The sequence below is a fragment of the Pongo abelii genome, chromosome 5 (assembly GCF_028885655.2).
Source record: "Pongo abelii isolate AG06213 chromosome 5, NHGRI_mPonAbe1-v2.0_pri, whole genome shotgun sequence".
NCBI classification, from domain to species: domain Eukaryota; kingdom Metazoa; phylum Chordata; class Mammalia; order Primates; family Hominidae; genus Pongo; species Pongo abelii.
The window spans coordinates 118,147,654-118,165,106 of record NC_071990.2 but is presented as its reverse complement, the minus strand read 5'-3'; the positions used below and the strand labels follow the sequence as shown (position 1 = coordinate 118,165,106).

General features: G+C 35.2%; 1 protein-coding gene across 1 annotated transcript in view; it reads right to left on the bottom strand.

Annotated features, from left to right (window-relative positions):
* The window catches only part of RFX6 (regulatory factor X6), a 55,095-nt gene continuing 37,642 nt past the window's right edge, over positions 1–17,453 (bottom strand). Inside the window, exons 8-19 of the mRNA XM_024248821.3 lie at positions 16,135–16,212; positions 15,906–16,019; positions 14,074–14,123; positions 12,874–13,033; positions 11,711–11,855; positions 10,008–10,117; positions 8,945–9,062; positions 7,376–7,498; positions 6,503–6,709; positions 4,629–5,141; positions 3,188–3,400; positions 1–829 (exon numbers count right to left, since the gene is read on the bottom strand). Of these exons, the coding sequence (XP_024104589.1) occupies positions 654–829; positions 3,188–3,400; positions 4,629–5,141; positions 6,503–6,709; positions 7,376–7,498; positions 8,945–9,062; positions 10,008–10,117; positions 11,711–11,855; positions 12,874–13,033; positions 14,074–14,123; positions 15,906–16,019; positions 16,135–16,212 (2,007 nt within the window). The 3' untranslated portion in view covers positions 1–653. The remainder of the gene's footprint in view (positions 830–3,187; positions 3,401–4,628; positions 5,142–6,502; positions 6,710–7,375; positions 7,499–8,944; positions 9,063–10,007; positions 10,118–11,710; positions 11,856–12,873; positions 13,034–14,073; positions 14,124–15,905; positions 16,020–16,134; positions 16,213–17,453) is intronic.

Genomic DNA, 17,453 nt, shown 5'->3' with positions numbered 1-17,453 from the left:
TTTCCATACATTATTTCTTTTATTCCTTTTAATCTTTTTTAAATAAAGAGGGGAAAGCACTTATCATCTCCATTCAGTTACATAGAATCGGAATGCTGCTATGTGACAGAAATCATCACACTAATGCACGGGAATTGAAAGTCAAGCAACTTTGGTCTTGGCTGAGTTGAATTAAGTCTTGACCTTGTAAACATTTCCGTTGGAGGTAGAACATACACATTTGACTTTTTGTCAAATAAGGGATAGTAAACAATGATTCTGAGATCCTAATAAATTAAAGGTGTAAAGGCATTAAATATACTTTTAAAAGAAACCAAAGATAAAAAGGCACACAGATGTTTAATAAATTAGAAAGTGAAATGTAAATCTTCATAGTTGAAATTTTTGCATCTTCAAATCTTCAGTGGTTTTATTTGATAAATTTTGAAACTATGATTAATAATGAGCTCACATTTTAAACTCTTAGTGTGCATGACAAACTCTGCAAGTATCTCCATTCACTATGGAGTTGTCCATAGTACCAGTGACTTAAAAACAATGTCAGCCACCGCATATTCATTTTTCTTTACTCTTATGGAAGTCTGAGTGAATAATGATATTTGCACAGTAGAGATTTTTTAAAAAGTTTTAGCACCTCCTCCCACATTGGTGGTTTAAGTGCCTCCAGCTGCTGTTCCCATGAACACAGTGTTGATAGGTGGTAAAGAAGACACCATTTCTCTACTGCTTGTTCCATGGGAGTCCAGGGTTTCTTGAGCTGGATACTGGTTGGAAGTTCCATACATACATTGGGATGAGGAAGAAGGAATTGGGGTTTGCAAACTGGAAGCTGTAAGGGAAAATATAATCAGCAACTGAAAATTGATTGACATTTTCTTTTCTCCGCAAATGCCACTCATTTTAATTCCCTGTATTTATTTTTGCACTTAGCACACATACCTATTCTAAATTTGAGTCTGTATGGTTTACCAGAGCAATCATCTTTTCTTCCATTTGTTCCCACTTGCTAGTCTCCCAGAAATTATTTCCTCTACATATTTCACAAAGAAAACTCAATTTCAACTTAAGTGCTACTACCAAAATATATCCCCCAATCTCCCTCCTCTTTCCATCTGCACTTTCACGGTTTTAGTTCAAACCACCATCTTTTCTCTCCTGGACCAACACAGCAGCCTCCTGACTGGTCCCATGATCTCCACCTTTGTCTCACCCACTCACCCTCCTGAGAGCAGCCAGAATGATATTGCTGAAGAGTAGATCAAACTTTCATTTGTCTCAAATGCCATAGTGGCTTCCCATACCCTTGGAACATGACCCAAGCATCTTACCCTATGTAGATGGGCCCCTGATTTTTTATTTATTTTGCTCTACTCTCTCCTTCATTCAACATGCTTAAGACACACTGGCCTGCTCTCTGCCCATTGATTTTTTCAAACTTATTCTGATTTCAGAAGTTCTGCATTCACTGTTTCTTCTACCTGGAACTCCTCCCTCAGATCTTCACATCTTTGCCTCCTTCTCATCACTCAGCTTTCAATTCAAATGTTTCTGCCTCAGTATTCCTTTCTCAGCTGTCCTACTGAAAGCAGCTCCTCCTTTACTATCTGTCATTTTACCCTATTTAATCAGGTTCAGAGTACTTGGCATTAGCTTTTTAATGCATTTGCTCATATATTTATTGCCTTACTGTCCCTCTACTAGAATGTAAACTTCTTACAGGCAAGAACTATGGCCTGATCACCACCATATCCTCACGTCTAGAATGGAGTCTGGCTCCTAGTAGGTTCTCAGTAAAATTCACTAACTGACTCACTAGCTCTGTATTTCCCTCATATATGGTTGGGGCCTTCTTATTGCTGACATGACATGCTCTCTGTCTAAGAACCAGGCTTTATAATTCAGAAACAGTTGAACTCAATTCTCCTTGCACTACTTATCCACTTATTCTATCCCCTCATTTTACCCTGCAGCACAATTTGCAATCTACTTGTAAGCCAGCTCTGATAAACCAAAGCTTAGACTCCACCCTACTCTTAACCTATGTTTCGTCAAAGCTTCCACTATCTCTTCAAGTAAACAGAACTAATAGTAACAATAGCAACACAGTACATTTTAGTCTCATGGTGAGAAAACTTCCTGAAGTGGAATTTTCTGCTTCATTAGAGTAACCTAGAAGCAATGACCATTTGCAGATAGCAGCAGATGAGCTGCTAGATTCTGCTCAGGGAGCATGTGTGACAGTGACAGGAAGAGAAGGAGTACTTCCTATTGAATTATTGGGAAGGTACACTGAGTGAGGAGAGATGAAATTGATTTCATTTTCCCTTATGCTCTGGTTGTGTGTCAATGCCCTCTACTTATGCTAGTCTGAAATCAATTTCATTGGAAGATTTTAACCATCTCATATAAATATTAACACTCTGCCTTGATACTTAGTGAATATATACTTGTCCTGTGAAATCTTATTAGTATTTTTAGAAACTAAATCTATAGTGACTAAATCTATGTTATTACTAATAACTTACTAATTATTATTGCAGAATTTCTTCATAGATGAGGATTAAGAAATGTAACCTGGTTGGAAGAAGATTCCAGGAGGCTTCTTGGCAAGCACACATTTTTCTTATTTTTACTTACATGATATGTTAGAGAGCAATAAAAATAGCAACATTTTCTACAGAGATGTTGAATCACATTTGACATAAGAATGAGAAAATGCTGGTAGCACCCATCACAGAACACCAGTTTTTTTTAATCTTGGAGTGATTTCTGGATACTGATGGAGATCATGAGGCCTAAAGATATCTCTTGGCACTACAACTGGGTCCAACACTAATCAAGAGTGAGAAAAAGATATTATTACTGCCCTTTTAAAACTTACAGTTTTAGACTGCATTTGACAGGTCATATTAATTTTTTGCATACTTAATAGATACCAGCTATCTTTTTGTAAAAAGTAACAGATCTAGCAGTAGGTTGCATAATAGAGATATACAGAATAAGAAATGAAAAACTGTTACTAACTGTGTAGTCAGATACAAGAAATATAACTTTAGATCCAAGGTAATAAATCAACCATGGGAACATGCTTGCTCAGTTCACCTCAGCATATCTCCCTCAAGTAATATTGCATACCTGAGGTTAACAACTTCTTAAAATGTTTTCAAGAACTACTAAAATAATTTACCTAGGACTGGAGTTCTACATGCAACTGGAGATGATGTGTCTGTGTAAAACGAGCTGGTCTGTTTTCTACCACTGTCATCTAAAATGTTAAGTGGATCATGGATGTCACTGTAGGGGGGCAGTGAGCGAACGCTGCTGATGACAGAAACGTGCTGATTCACCATTGATCCGAGCCTGTGAGACTCTGGGTAGTTTATGTTGCTTCCATAGTATCCTGTAACAGAAAATGTTGAGAATTTGCTGTTAATTCACTACAAAGAACTTTCAGGAAGGAAAAAAGTGACAAAGTAATGAGGTGACGTCCTAAAGATATCAAACTGTAAGTATTCCATGTGTATCTATACATGCTACAGAACTGGATTTGTGCTTGTATATGGATAAGGTTTACTGTGCTGTTTTTTTGTGTTTTTTAATACATAAGAATTGTAGCATCACACATAATTTAATACAATAATTATAGCATAATACATAATTTAATACATAAGAATTGTATTAACTTTAAGACCAGATTACACTTCTGTCAGATTTCCCTTATCTAAATTAACAAGATCTACCTTTGAAGAAAGAAAAAAGCACTATCACCTGTCACAAAAATACTACTTTCATGTATAGATGCATGTTTAGGGGAGACAAAGACTGGCCTACACTTAGGAGAAAGACACCAAAGAGGCCTACACACAAAACCTATTTTGGTGACTCAAGGTCACAGGTCTCTCTAGTTCCCTTAACTTCCGATTTTTATTGGTCTGTTTTGGTCCCAATCTTTAAAATCTGCTTTTAGTTATCGGAAGAAATATTATCCATTAAAAATGTTTTCAAAAGACAGAACATTCTTCTTTGGGGCTATTAAGGTAGGTCTCAAACATATGATTTAACTATCTTTTTTTTTTTTTTAACATATGCGGTATTTAGGAGGACAGCTTTAGGCCAGGGGTGGTAGCTCACACCTTTGGGAGGCACCTCAGCATTTTGGGAAGCCAAGGAGAGAGGATTGCTTAAAGTCGGTAGTTTGAGACCAGCCTGGGGAAACATAGCGAGACTTTGTCTCTAGAAAAAATTTAAAATTTAGACAGGGATGGTGATGCGTGCCTGTAGTCCCAGCTACTTGGGAAGCTGAGATAGGAGGATTGCTTGAGCTAGGGGTTTGAGGCTGCAGTGAATCATGATCCTGCCAAGCACTCCAGCCTGGGCTACAGTGCAAGACCCTGTCTCAAAAAAAAAAAAAAAAAAAAAAAAAAGGAAGAAGGGCAACTTTAGGAAAGCCACAAAAATTAGGAAATATATATGTATGTGACATAAATCAGCTCCAAATGTCTACGATTCCATGATCTTTGGAAGCCTTAAATGAAAGGACATGCTAGTCAGCAGAGGTAGAATGCAATGTCTGATTTTGCCTCATTGCCGTCTCAAAAACCAAGAAAAATTCTTTTAAATATCAATACCATTTGGTGAATTAGGAGGCAGTGTTGCTCCTTGGCAGCTGGCAGCTCCTGTGTTGCTCAAGAAATTGAAGCTTCCTGTATTTAAAAACTGCATATTGTGTGAATCCTGGGCTTGCAGGGATGGGCCATAGCTAGACGGTGGCCGGGAGTTATATGGAGACCCTGCACAGCTGCCACTGAAGAAGTCTCTTGAAAGCTGCTGTTCAGTCCAAGCCATGCATCGACCATGCTCAGTGTGATGAGGATAGAGTCCTGATGTGGGGTGGGGCTGTGCCCTAAACACAGTCTGGTAGTTAGAGCTGGTGCTATAAAAGTCATGATTGGCTTGAGGGAGAGTAGGATAAATGGGCTCTGGGTATGTGGAGCAGTGTGATGGAGCTGACAGTACTGGGCCCACACTTGGGGGCCTCCCTGCCATTGGTCCTTGGTTAATGACACTTCCTCGGCTTGCCATGGCTGGAGAAATGGGTGGTGTCATCAGATGACCAGCATTCTGTGAAAGCTCCATTTGACCTGGAAAAAATTACCAGAACATTCCTTTAGTGTGATATTAAAGTAGATGAGCTCACATCTTTAAAAAATATTCAAAAGATTTATTAATATATTGTTTTCCAGCTTGCTTCATTCCTGCCCTCCAAAAATAACTAAACTGAAAAGCATCAAAAATCCAGAATTTAAAAAATATAATCACAATACATGTATATATCACAACAGTGGAGACTTGGATTTGGTGACTATAGAGGAAAGTCTGGGATGGCTTCATGGTTTCTCCACAGGTAGCATGGGGAAGACACGGGTGTCTGCTGCTCATATTTCCCCATAATTAAAAAAATTAGCTGATTATTAAACTGTTTGATTTTTAGGGTAAAAAGAAAAAGTCACTAATGTCAAAATGGCCATGGCTTCAAAGCAGTCAATTCAAAATGTCATGCAAACACCTCTTATAAGTAATGTGATTTATGAATGCCACCAACTCTCTGGCCGCCAATGTTCCATTGGTAGAAATGGACCCCTGAACTATAAGGCTCTTCTAGGTTTAAAATTCTGTATATCAAATGAAGTAATGTAAATAAAAAGATTTCAATAAAGACACAAGGCAATAAGCAGATTTAAAATACTCCCGAGTAGCTAGTTCAAGCCACCAAATATTCATTTTGACACAAAGAGAACCTTAGACCAAAAGGGAGAATTATTGTAATGATTATCCTAAAATGGCCGAATCCAGTTTTTTTGTTTGTTTGCTTTTTTGATATGGAGCTTCACTCTTGTCACCCAGGCTGGAGTGCAGTGGCCTGATCTCAGCTCACTGCAAGGTCCGCCTCCTTGGTTCAAGAGAGAGTACAGGCGCCTGCTACCAAGCCTGGCTAATTGTTTGTATGTTTAGTAGAGACGGGGTTTCGCCATGTTGGGCAGGCTGGTCTCGAACTCCTGACCTCAGGTGATCCGCTCGCCTTGGCCTCCCAAAATGCTGAGATTACAGGCATGAGCCACCACACCCAGCCCGAAACTACTTTTTAAGGGAGGAGAAATAAAGTCTCCTCAAAATCCAGAAATAAGCAACCCATTTTTTTGATCTTCAAAGCATCTTAAGAATTTTATGTATACCTAATCTAATTATTTCTTCCACTAAATTAACTAATTATTCATACTTCTAATATAATTTATGGAGTGTGTCAAAACATGATACTTTTGTTAATAATAGTATCACCAATGCTGAAAATCACAAAAATACTATAAATCTTTATTAAAACTCAGTTAAGATCATCCTTTTTTATTGTTGGAATTCCTGGACTGGAGGTTATGAGTTTTAAGAAAAATGAAGCAACAGGCTTCTCTGAGATGTGTTGGAGCCTAAGCAGTTCTCTTTAGCATACCTGTGAGCGGCATGTTGTCTGTATTCCCAGCAGGGAACGGGTGCAGAGCAGGGCCTAGGCCTCCAGGTTGACTGGATGGCAGAGGGAGATAGGTTGTCTCCACATGGCTTTCATTCTTCACAGCATCGCTGGAAACCATGTTCCCTTTATTACGGTTGGCCAGAAAGCATGAACTCGGAGAAGCAGTGAAAGCAGCTTTACTCGCATCTGGAAAGAGTTTTTAAAATGGGAAATTTGAGATTTTTTTCTCATATTCCTCGTAGATAAACCCAAGTAAAAGAAAATGAAAATGTTTCATTGTTGAGTATTTAATCTGGAAACTACTAAGCAATGTTTCCCATGGGAAATGAGGCTGGCAGACCTTTGCTCTTGACAGTGATGCTAGGTTTTTTTTAGCTGCATATTTGTGGATGTGGATGTAGTTAAGGAGCACTAAATAATCCAGTTTGGAGTGAAGTCTTCAAAATGCAAGTTGCCCTGTCCTGAATAGATGTGTTTCTTTCCTTCTCTAAACTCCTATAGAACTTATTTTTATACCACTTACATATGTAGTATACCACATGTGTCTTGAATTACAGTTACTTTTTGTATTATAGTCACTTCTCCAACTTCACCTTAATTCCCAGAAATTAAGATCACCAATTTTGTATACTTCAGAGTTTCCAGTAAAGTACTTTTGACTACTCTACATAGCAATGAATGAAAGAAAAATAGTGCCCCAATAGTGTGACTGTATGGTGAGAATTAGTAATGACATGTTTGGAGAAAAACTCTGAGATTATGATAAACCCACTTAATATCTGAACTTACAAATTCTTGAACTTAAGATTAAAACAAAGAAATATGCAAAACAAAACAGTTATTTTAAGTTACCTGAATTCTTCATATACTTGTCCAATAAATTCTGTAACTCCTGCTCCTTGTCATTATTAAACTGGGTCTCCATGGCCAGGAGAATGTATTCATCGAGAAGCATTCGAATCAAATGAAAAGAACCTTGTTTATGGATGGAGAATGAGGAGAAGGACAGTGTGAAATGTAAAAAGGGGAGAGAAAGAGAAGGAAAGGGAAAGAGAAGTCAGTTATCTTTGTGACCATCTCACAACACTTTACAAGGAGCAACTGAAATAAACAAATACTTGTTGGACTTTAAATGACCTGCTAAGACCAACATGCTTAACTTGGATCTCTAATCTTTCTGTGTATTGCCTGTCCTGCTCACTGTGTGTACTGTCCTGCCAGCTCTTTGGCCACTAATTACATCAAAGGAAAATACGGATGAAAGTGAGACATGCTTTATGCTTTAAGAGGGCACACATTGGAGTCTGATAAGCTTTAACTTGGGGAGAATGAGCTCTACTCTGCTCTATTTCTGTTTACTTTGTACTAAATAATTAGACAATGGCCAACATGGTCTGAAAAAAGGCAAGTAAAGAGATGTCTTTCTAGCCTGAAAGAAAATATTCTTAGATTTGGCAAAAACTAAAAGAGTAATTTTCAAGTGAAATATGTTCTGGAAAACTAAAACTTCTTTTAACTATTCAATAGATTTTCCAACAAAAGTATTTTTCGTAGTAAGGCCAGACTTCAATGCTGTATATTTTATAAAACTTTAAATATGGGAAGTCTATTTCAAATAATAGACAATGTGTTTTGTTTATTCTTCAATACAAATTCACTGATTTTATTTAATTCTATAGAACATTAAATAAAAACAATTTAGTTAATTGTAATCTCTTTCATAATGTGAAGATTTCCTGAAATGCAGCTACCAAATGCAGAGTTACTACTCATGAGTTTAACATTATAACTATAAAATAGGAGTCTCAGGAATTTTAAGGAAAAAGAAGGCATTCAATTTTATAAAAAGCTAACTTAACCCTATTTGTCTCCCAAGTCATATAGAACAGGAAAGATGGGTCAGAAACATGAGAGTGTGTCTTCCAAGCTGTTTTTTGATTCCTGGAGTGCAGCTATATGGGTGCTCAGAAAAGCTGCAGAAATTTGCCATATTGCAATGAATAATAACTTTGGAAAATAATGTCTTAATTATCGTTTGTTTAACAAAGAAAATTTATCCAAGCACTGATGGAATGTAATAATAATAGCTGCTATGCATTAAGCATTTCCTGAGTGCTAGGCAATTTGTTTTTATACACATCATCTCACCAAAGTACCTACATAACCCTTTGAAGAGAATATTCTTCCCCTTCTTCAATGAGCAGATTGGCCCACAGCCAGAGAGAATCATTGTTAGGATTTAATCCTGCTTGTGGTCTGACTCCAAAACCCAGGCTCATAAATACCATTTTCTCATAGCTCCATATTCAGATACAGTTTAAGAAGTGACGATGTAACATGTTTAAAAATTGAGAGGAACTGTGAATGGGAAACAAATTATATAATTCACGTAAGAACAGTTTTATAATGCACATATGTTACCAAAACTGGATGCATTGTTCAAGGTGAGATTATGCATTACTCGAGCACCAAAAAAACTCCACTTTAACAGAAAGTCTTGAGCTCTCTTCTTTAATGACCTTCCATTTTGTTTGCTGGTCTAAAAGTAAAGGAACAAAATGAAACAATAAAATCTGTCCTCTCAGTACTACTGCATCCTGTGTTAGATCAAGAAGTAAATAGATTGTCTAACAAATGGACAGATGGCATGGTATTTATTTCATCAAATAAAACTATCTGTCCAGGGAATTTAATGTTAGCCTGTCTTTGCTGATGTTTTAAGGGTAATAAGTCTTTATTCAATATGGCTTTGTTTCCTAATAGAATTAGACAACAAAATGAAATAATATTTTTATTTTTTAATTTTTCTTTGACAGAGCTTTAAAAAGAACAGAAGGTGAGGTGTGAAGGAAGGGCTATATATTTTTGTGAATGATTAACTCTGACTTCTTTGGTACTGAATGATAATCTATTTTCCTTACAGAAGGAAAAAAGTCTCCAAACTATAACTAGTTTCCTTGATATGGAATGGCCAACACCAACTAGTGATGGATATATTTGTTCTTATTGCTTGTTTCACAATGGATGACTAGGTTAACCAAAGAAGGTGAAGAAACCACAGAGAAAACACAAAATATTGAGCTTTTGAAATTCAGAAATGCAAATGCTTAGAACCATGTTTTCCATCAGCATTTATGAAATCTTGCTTTTTAGAAATGGGCCAGATTATTCCAGTTTCTAAGTTTGTCTTTCTCTACTGATGTTACTCAGCTGTAATGTTATTGACTGTTAGGGAAGGCAGAGCATCTTGTAGTCTTTGGGCAAGAAAGGAGAAATATAATGGAATCCATGCCCAATGCTCTCAAATGTTGACATATTCCTAATTTCAATATTTGGCCTGCCTTATTCGTAGAGCATCAAAAGCTTTTCAAAGCCTTTACATACACAGCCTTCCACCCCTCTCCCCCCAGACAAAAAATTATAGCCAGTTTAGCATTTACTCTTAACAAGGAGCTTATTTTCTGAATCTGTCATTAAAAAGTACCTTAATAACTCTCTGTTCTACCACAGTATCCAACCATTCAATAAAAGCCTCCACAGTGGCATTCTTCTTAAGGAGATCCTTCAGTTCTTGGAACACAGTGATAGAGTCATCTACCCAGGAAAAAAAAAAAAGAAAGAAAAGAAAACAGAATATTGTACTCTACTTGGAATCCAAGAGAAAACCTAAAACTTGGAATCATCAATACTTTGATAGCATGAAAGGGAAAGACAGATAAATGTGTGAAAAGAATTAATATCATATCTTGAAAACAGTAACAAAAAAATCCTTAGTACTGTACTCTTCAATGGTGTGTGTGTGTGTGTGTGAGAGAGAGAGAGAGAGAGACAGGATCTTGCTTTATTGCCCAGGCTGGAGTGCAATGACGTGATCATGGCTTACTGCAGCCTCAAACTCCTGGGCTCAAGTGACCCTCCTGCCTCAGCCTCCCAAGCAGTTGGAACTCCAGGCACGCACTAACAAGCCTGGATAAATTTTTTAAAAAAATTGTAGAGCAAGGTCTTGCTATGTTGCCTAGGCTTGTCTTGAACTCCTGGGATCAAGCAATCTTCCCACCTCAGCCTCTTGAAGTGTGCCCAAAATTTTAATAAGTGTATATATCTTGGTATATATTGAAATATAGGTTTAAATCTTATATATGTATTCATATACTAGGGAAGATTAAGTTGTTTATGTAGTTAAATATTCATTTTGAGTCTAGTGTTTTCATTAAATGGAACAGATTAGTTAAAAGCGAATGAATGAACCTAAGCTTGGTGATTTCCTGCTTTCCAAAATATCTTTTATCTTTAGTAAAAGTTAAGTTCTTCACAGCAGAATTGAGCCATTTACCTGAATAACGTTTTATCATGTAATATTTAAAAGGGCAGTTTAAGACTATCCTTTTATTAAAGGGTTTAAAGTTTACTGAATCTCAAAAGGTAATACTATTTTATGTTAGGCAATAAAAAGTGGAGTTGAGACTGGGCCCCAGAGAGCAGTCCATAGTTTGTGCTCCAGTGTGTAGGAGGCTGCAAGTTTTGTCTTTTCAAAGACAGAGGGAGGAAAAAATAGTGGCTGTTATCCCTTGAAATTCAAGCCTAGTTGTCTAGCCATGCATATTAGCTTGGTAAGCTCTGTCAGATGGTCCAAACCTGAGTAGAGAGTCTGCTTTGAAAAGCAGTATTGTGCTGAGATACCATTTTGATATGTATCACACACCACAGGATGACAAGACTATAAAACATGCAAATTTCTATACATGTAATGTAAAACTGAAAGAAAACTTACAAAACTCAAAACCATTTTGATTATTTTCAGATTATTTCCATTTCATTTATTTCTAGGTAATGAAATTACAGATGACTTATTTTCCTCAATATTTTCTATCTTTTCCATGGTGAGTAATTATAACTATTTTTTCTTAGAAGATACATTTTTTAAATTAAAAATATTTTTATAAACCAGGTTTTTTTTTCAATCAGATGTGATTTTTCAGCCCAGAACACCTTTGACAATGTGAGGAAACATTTTTGGTTGTCTCAGCTTGGAGGAGGCTGCTACTGTCATCTAATGGGTAAAGGTCAGGGATGTTGCTAAACATCCTACAACACACTGGACAGGCTCCTCCAACAGAGTTACCCAGCTCAAGATGTCAATTTTCTGAGCTTGGAAAACTTTGTTCTAAACAAAGAGAATGGACTTACGTTCAGTGTAGATACCAGATTCAGTGTCTGTGCTGCCTGAAATGGTAAGAAGGGCTTGAGAGCCAATGCTGTTCAAATCAACCCTTTCAATATCAGATACCATAGAATTAACGACATGCTGGTCAAAGAGAGCTGGTCTGGCAATCTGCATAGAGAAAGTAAAGAAGACACTACACTATATCATTTCTAATGTATCTAGAAGAAATTTTTAGCTATCAGAAAAATAGTTCCTTGAGATAAAAGTATCATAAATAACTTTTTTCTTATTTTAAAGACAAAAGCAGTAGCTGAGACTCATGATCATCTCTGTTAAAAGTCTGAAAATTATAGGAGATACACCTAATGTAAATGATGAGTTAATGGGTGCAGCACACCAACATGGCACATGTATACATATGTAACAAACCTGCACGTTGTGCACATGTACCCTAAAATTTAAAGTATAATAAAAAATTAAAAAAAGAAAATATAAATGGATTCTCTTTGTCCATGATCACAAAATAAGAATTTTTAAATGTTACATTTTGTATCTGAAATCATCTCAAGCTTGTCTTTTAAAATTTAGAAGGCAAGAAACCTTCATAAAGCAGATAATCATTTTGGGGAAAGAGAAATATATTTTAACAATATACAAATACATCATTCTTAACTTATGAATTACTTTTGCTCTCCCTATTTAAAAGAGCCATGATTAGTCAGCAGTTTAAAATGTGTTGAGTTTGCGGTTTCACAATATTAAGTATCACATAGGCTTATTTCTCACAACCTTAATTTGTACCAATTAGATTCACATGGCAAATAAATGTTTAATTGCATTCAAGTTTTTTAAATTTCCAATCACAGAGAAGTTGCAAAGATAGTGCAGAGTATTTCCGTATACTCTCCATCCAACTTCTTATCATCTTCTGTAACTATTGTATATTACCCAAATTATGAAATTAACATTGGTACAATACTATTAACTACAGACATAATTCAAATTTCACCAGCTTTCCCACTAATGTGCTTTTTCTATCATAGCATTCACTTTTGGGTCTCACGTTGCATTTAGTTGTTGTCTACTTAGCTCCCTTCAATCTATGAAAGTTCCTCAATCTGTCCTTATCAGAAGATTCATTTTTTATACGGTGACTCAAATGCTCTCGACTTAGCAACCAACATACCTGGGCAAGATGTAAGAAAGATGTTTGTCGTTTCAGAGAAGATACAAATCTTCGCACAATAGGTATTTTCTTGTCAGTTAGAGCTTCTGGCAAGTTTTCCAAGGATGAAACAACCCACTGTTCCCAATTTTTAGCAAAATTTCTTATGTCTGCTAATAAGCTACAAAGAAGTCTATGTGTTAAATGCTTCATTGTTAAAAAATGCATTAAACAATTATATTTTAATTGAGGTATACTATTATTCTATGATTTCATGAGCAGTACTTTTGAAGTCAGACAGCCTAGATCTGCCATTTATCATCTTTTCTTATGCTATATTTTTAAAATGTTTGTGGGTGCATAGGAGGTGTATATATTTATGGGGTACATGAGATGTTCTGTTATCATCTTGGTCAAAACACTCAAGCTCTTCAAACTCCACTTCAAGTACCCAATTCACAGTACAGAATAGATATTTAAAGACTACAATTGATAATTAAAAGACATTACTGATCAGGCTAATACCAACTATCATATAGATGAAATAATCTAGAGGAAAAGGTAAATAAAAAGTAAAATTTGTTTTACCAAGCAACATCTATTTTTGGAGCACCAACTATGTCCAGTCCTATATGAATTTGTACCCCCAAAATACTAAAATAAATTTTATCATTTCATTAGATTTTGTTTTCAGAGAAAAAGCTGGCTTTTTTTTTCAGAATTCTATTGTTCTTATATTGAAAAGTTTTTTTTTGAAAAATCTTCTGGTATTGTTTCAATAAACTATTTGAGATTTTATTCCTATGTTAAAAGGCAGTAATTTCATCATGCCACTTTCTGATTTTGTAATTAAGACAAAAGTTAATAATAAAATACGATAATTTCTCCTATAGTTTTATTCTTGTGGTTATTTTTCATTAATTATCTTTTTTATCATACTCCAGCTAGTTTCCATTGAAAAATTTCTCGAAGGTCAACAGTGCTTAAATCTATTTTTCACTTTAGCCGCTCTCAAATTAAAGGGATTGAAGGATTGTTTCACCCATTTTGTTTATTGAGGCCAACTATAAGACACATCTCTTCCAGCAAATACAAAGGGAAAAAAGTAGAAAATAGTCTTCTTGATAAGTGAATAAATTACTACCTAATGTTTTCTTCTAATATAATGTATAAAGTTAAATCCTATACTAGGAATGCTCGTGTTTTATTAACTGAACATACCTTTCAGGCATTTCTTGCATTGTTGCAGGAATGAGTACATCTGTAAGAACCTTAATCATAGCAAAAGAGGTTAATACAAATCTTTACTTAGTATTTCTATAGAAGACGTATTATTGGTCAACTACTTTTTATTCCTAGCTTCCTAGAGAATAACATGTTAACTCCTTTCTCAAAGTTATAATTTTATCTCCAAAATGAATGTATGTATGAGTTGTGTGTGAGTGTGTATGACAATAAAAAACAAGAGATAGCACTGTATATGTATATGCTCAGTATGTTAATTACCAATGGATTGGTCCATGGTAATCATATACCATTTTATGATGAAAAGCTGACCACTTTCTAGAGGTGGGAGGAAGATTTTTGTAGAAGCTCATCTTACACCGTTCTACTTACAGAGCTCACTGTGCCTGTCTGGGTCCACCATGAGGAGGAGAAACCGGGTTCATTTAAAGATATTTAAAGTCAGGATTTTTATACTAGACTAAAAAAAATAGATCACTTAAAGGGAGAAGTATGTTTTAAAAGTATTTCTTGGACAAACAGAATGACAGTCCAAAAAGCTTTGCTCTGATGGAAATGTGTGTGCATGAGCCCCAGGTCTTTTCTTATACTCACTCATGGAGCTGCCTCCTCTCCCCTTTTGGGAGCCTTGTCAAGTGTTAAGCATTACAAAGAATTAATGCAAATTAAACTTTTTCTCTAAATAATGGCATTCATATTCAATCCAGAAAAAAAAAAAAAACAAGACAATCCTTACTCGCCTTTGAAATTTTTTTCAACTTGAACTTGAACTAAAGGCAGAAAATATATTGTACTTTATTCCTCCTTTCTCCTATCCTGTGATGAGGAAGTACCAGACAGAGGATAAAAATATGCACTCTCTTATTCAAGTTGTCTCATTAGTTCTTGGTCTGCATAGGGGCTTCTGGACTTAGTTTATCTATAAATAGCTTTTGCTTTACTTTTCTGCAAAGCTGAGAATCTGATAGTGGCAACTAACTTAGAAGGATTTTATTTCCTAAATGTTTAACAGCGTCCAGCTTGGGTTTTCTTGCCAACTCAGATTATTTTTTAAAAGGAAAGCTTTTGTTTTTCCTTATGGTAAGTTAGCAAGCAAATGTAGGCAAACTCACTTTAAAGTACCCACATTGCAATATAGTTTTATCCATCAGCTTAGAACTTGCAGCCACCAGGGAAGAGACTGTCAGGAATTAGCCTCTCTCTGTCTCCCATTAAATAAATGTTTGCCTAGAAGGACAATCAGTTTGTCCTTATTTAGGATGTCTTCGAGATCCTTCTGCAGACACTTAAGAACCCTGATTTGGTTTGAGAAGAGAATTAGACGTTAATGCATTAAAGTTAGAGGTTTTTGAGATTTTCAAGTTATTAATCTCATGAGGGTGCCTAATTCTGCTTTCTGCCAAAACACTGGCATTGTGAAAAAAATCCATTGTGTTATTTTAATCCGAAAACACCTTAGAGAATTAATAAAATTTAACTAAGTTTTCACATATTAATAAGTGTGTCACATATAGATTCATTATTAGCTGTAAAAAGAAATTGAGTTTGTTTTACTTAATGTAAACTTCAGTTAAAACACATACACTATTAAACGTGCACTATTAAATTCTTGCTTTCTCATAAAAAAAAAGACAGTGTATCTCCAGCCATAAATAACATATTTACTGAAAATATATTTAATTATATAAATATATTGCAAGAAAATATATTGCAAGAATATATTGCAAGAAAATATATTGCAAGAATTTAGATAGAATGCTATGTAAAGAAATAAATGGCTCATGTTTAAGACATCCCAAAGTGCTTACCTTATAAAGAATTGAGTCACAAACACAGAAAATATCAATGATAACAGGATTTTCGAGTAGGGGAAGAAGATGGTCAGGCATTCCTTGCCAAAAGTGTAATAAAAAATGCTGGATCTAGTTGCAGAGTAAAAAGTATGTTAAGATTTTTTTCTTTAACATGAACTCATTAAGAACAGAACATGAAAGCATATATAATAGGGTCAAATAAAGCATTCTTTGTCATTCTTACCTCTTCAAAGTTTCCATTAATTGCATTGTCCAGGATACACTGGCAGTGAGTTTTGTACATCATTATGAGTGTATCAACCTATTTCAAGGAAGAAAAAGCTTAACCAAAGTATCCTTTTAACACTGCCTTTTCTTGTTAATTTGTTCAACACAGATTTTTTAAAAGATCCTATGACGTACCAAGCAGTATGCTCAATGTTGAGGACTCAAAAATTAAGGCAAAATTCTTATTTCAAGGATCTTACTGCCTTGTGAAGGGAGAAAAGCAAACAAATGGACAACTACAGTATAATATGAAAAAGGTAATTTTTCAGAGTACTATGGACCAAAGCAACATCCTAGTTTTATGCCTACTAAAATATTAAATTTTAAAATTTAAATTTTAATTTTAATTTTAATTTTTTAAAATTAATTTTTGGGTAAATAAACATAAAGTAGTAAAAGTAGTAACAGATTTGGATAAATAAACATAAAGTAGTAAAATACATCAAATCTTCACACAGTTTTATGAAGTGGATGCTTGGAGCAGTATGGCATAATGGTTTCAAATTTTGGCTCTGGAGTCAGCTCAACTTGGTTGCCCACCTTCACTGCACTACTTACCAGGTATGACTGCAAAAGTGGCTTTGTCTCTGAGCCCCCAAACTTTTTAAGTAGGCAGTAATAACATATTACTTACATGGTGTTAAGAAAATCAAATAAAGTAAGATGTGATACATATGGAACAGTGCCTGGCACCCAGTAAGCCCTTACTAAACATTATCTGGAGTTAGTGATAATACCAAATGATGCGTTTTCCAAAAAAAGTTTCAAACACTGAATGTCTATTATGAAAAGTCTCTATTTTCAAGTTACCATGGATATTTGCATAGCATAGTTTAAAAGTTTTAAATATATTCTAAAATTTGCAATAGGCTAGAACTAGATAATATTCTGGCAACTTAATAACATTCAAACTAAAACTTTTATTTTACATGTTAGAAATTTCCCTACCTGTTGCCAGTTATATACTCTACGTGAAAAAAAGCAATGTTTAGAGGTTGAATGTGTGAACTTTGCCTTCAGATTACCTGGATTTCAATCGCAGCTCTAATTTGCCACTTACTAGTTATTACTAGTTATGTAACATTAGGCACACTACTTGATATTTATGTGCTTTAATTTCCTCATATCTAAAATTGACATGATAATAACAGTAGCTATAAAATAGGGTTGCTAGGAAGGATAAATGAATGAACAAATATAAAGTGTTTGGAATAATCCATAGTACATATTAAGAAACTGATGGATGTCAGCTATTTTGATTCCAATAGCATCTAG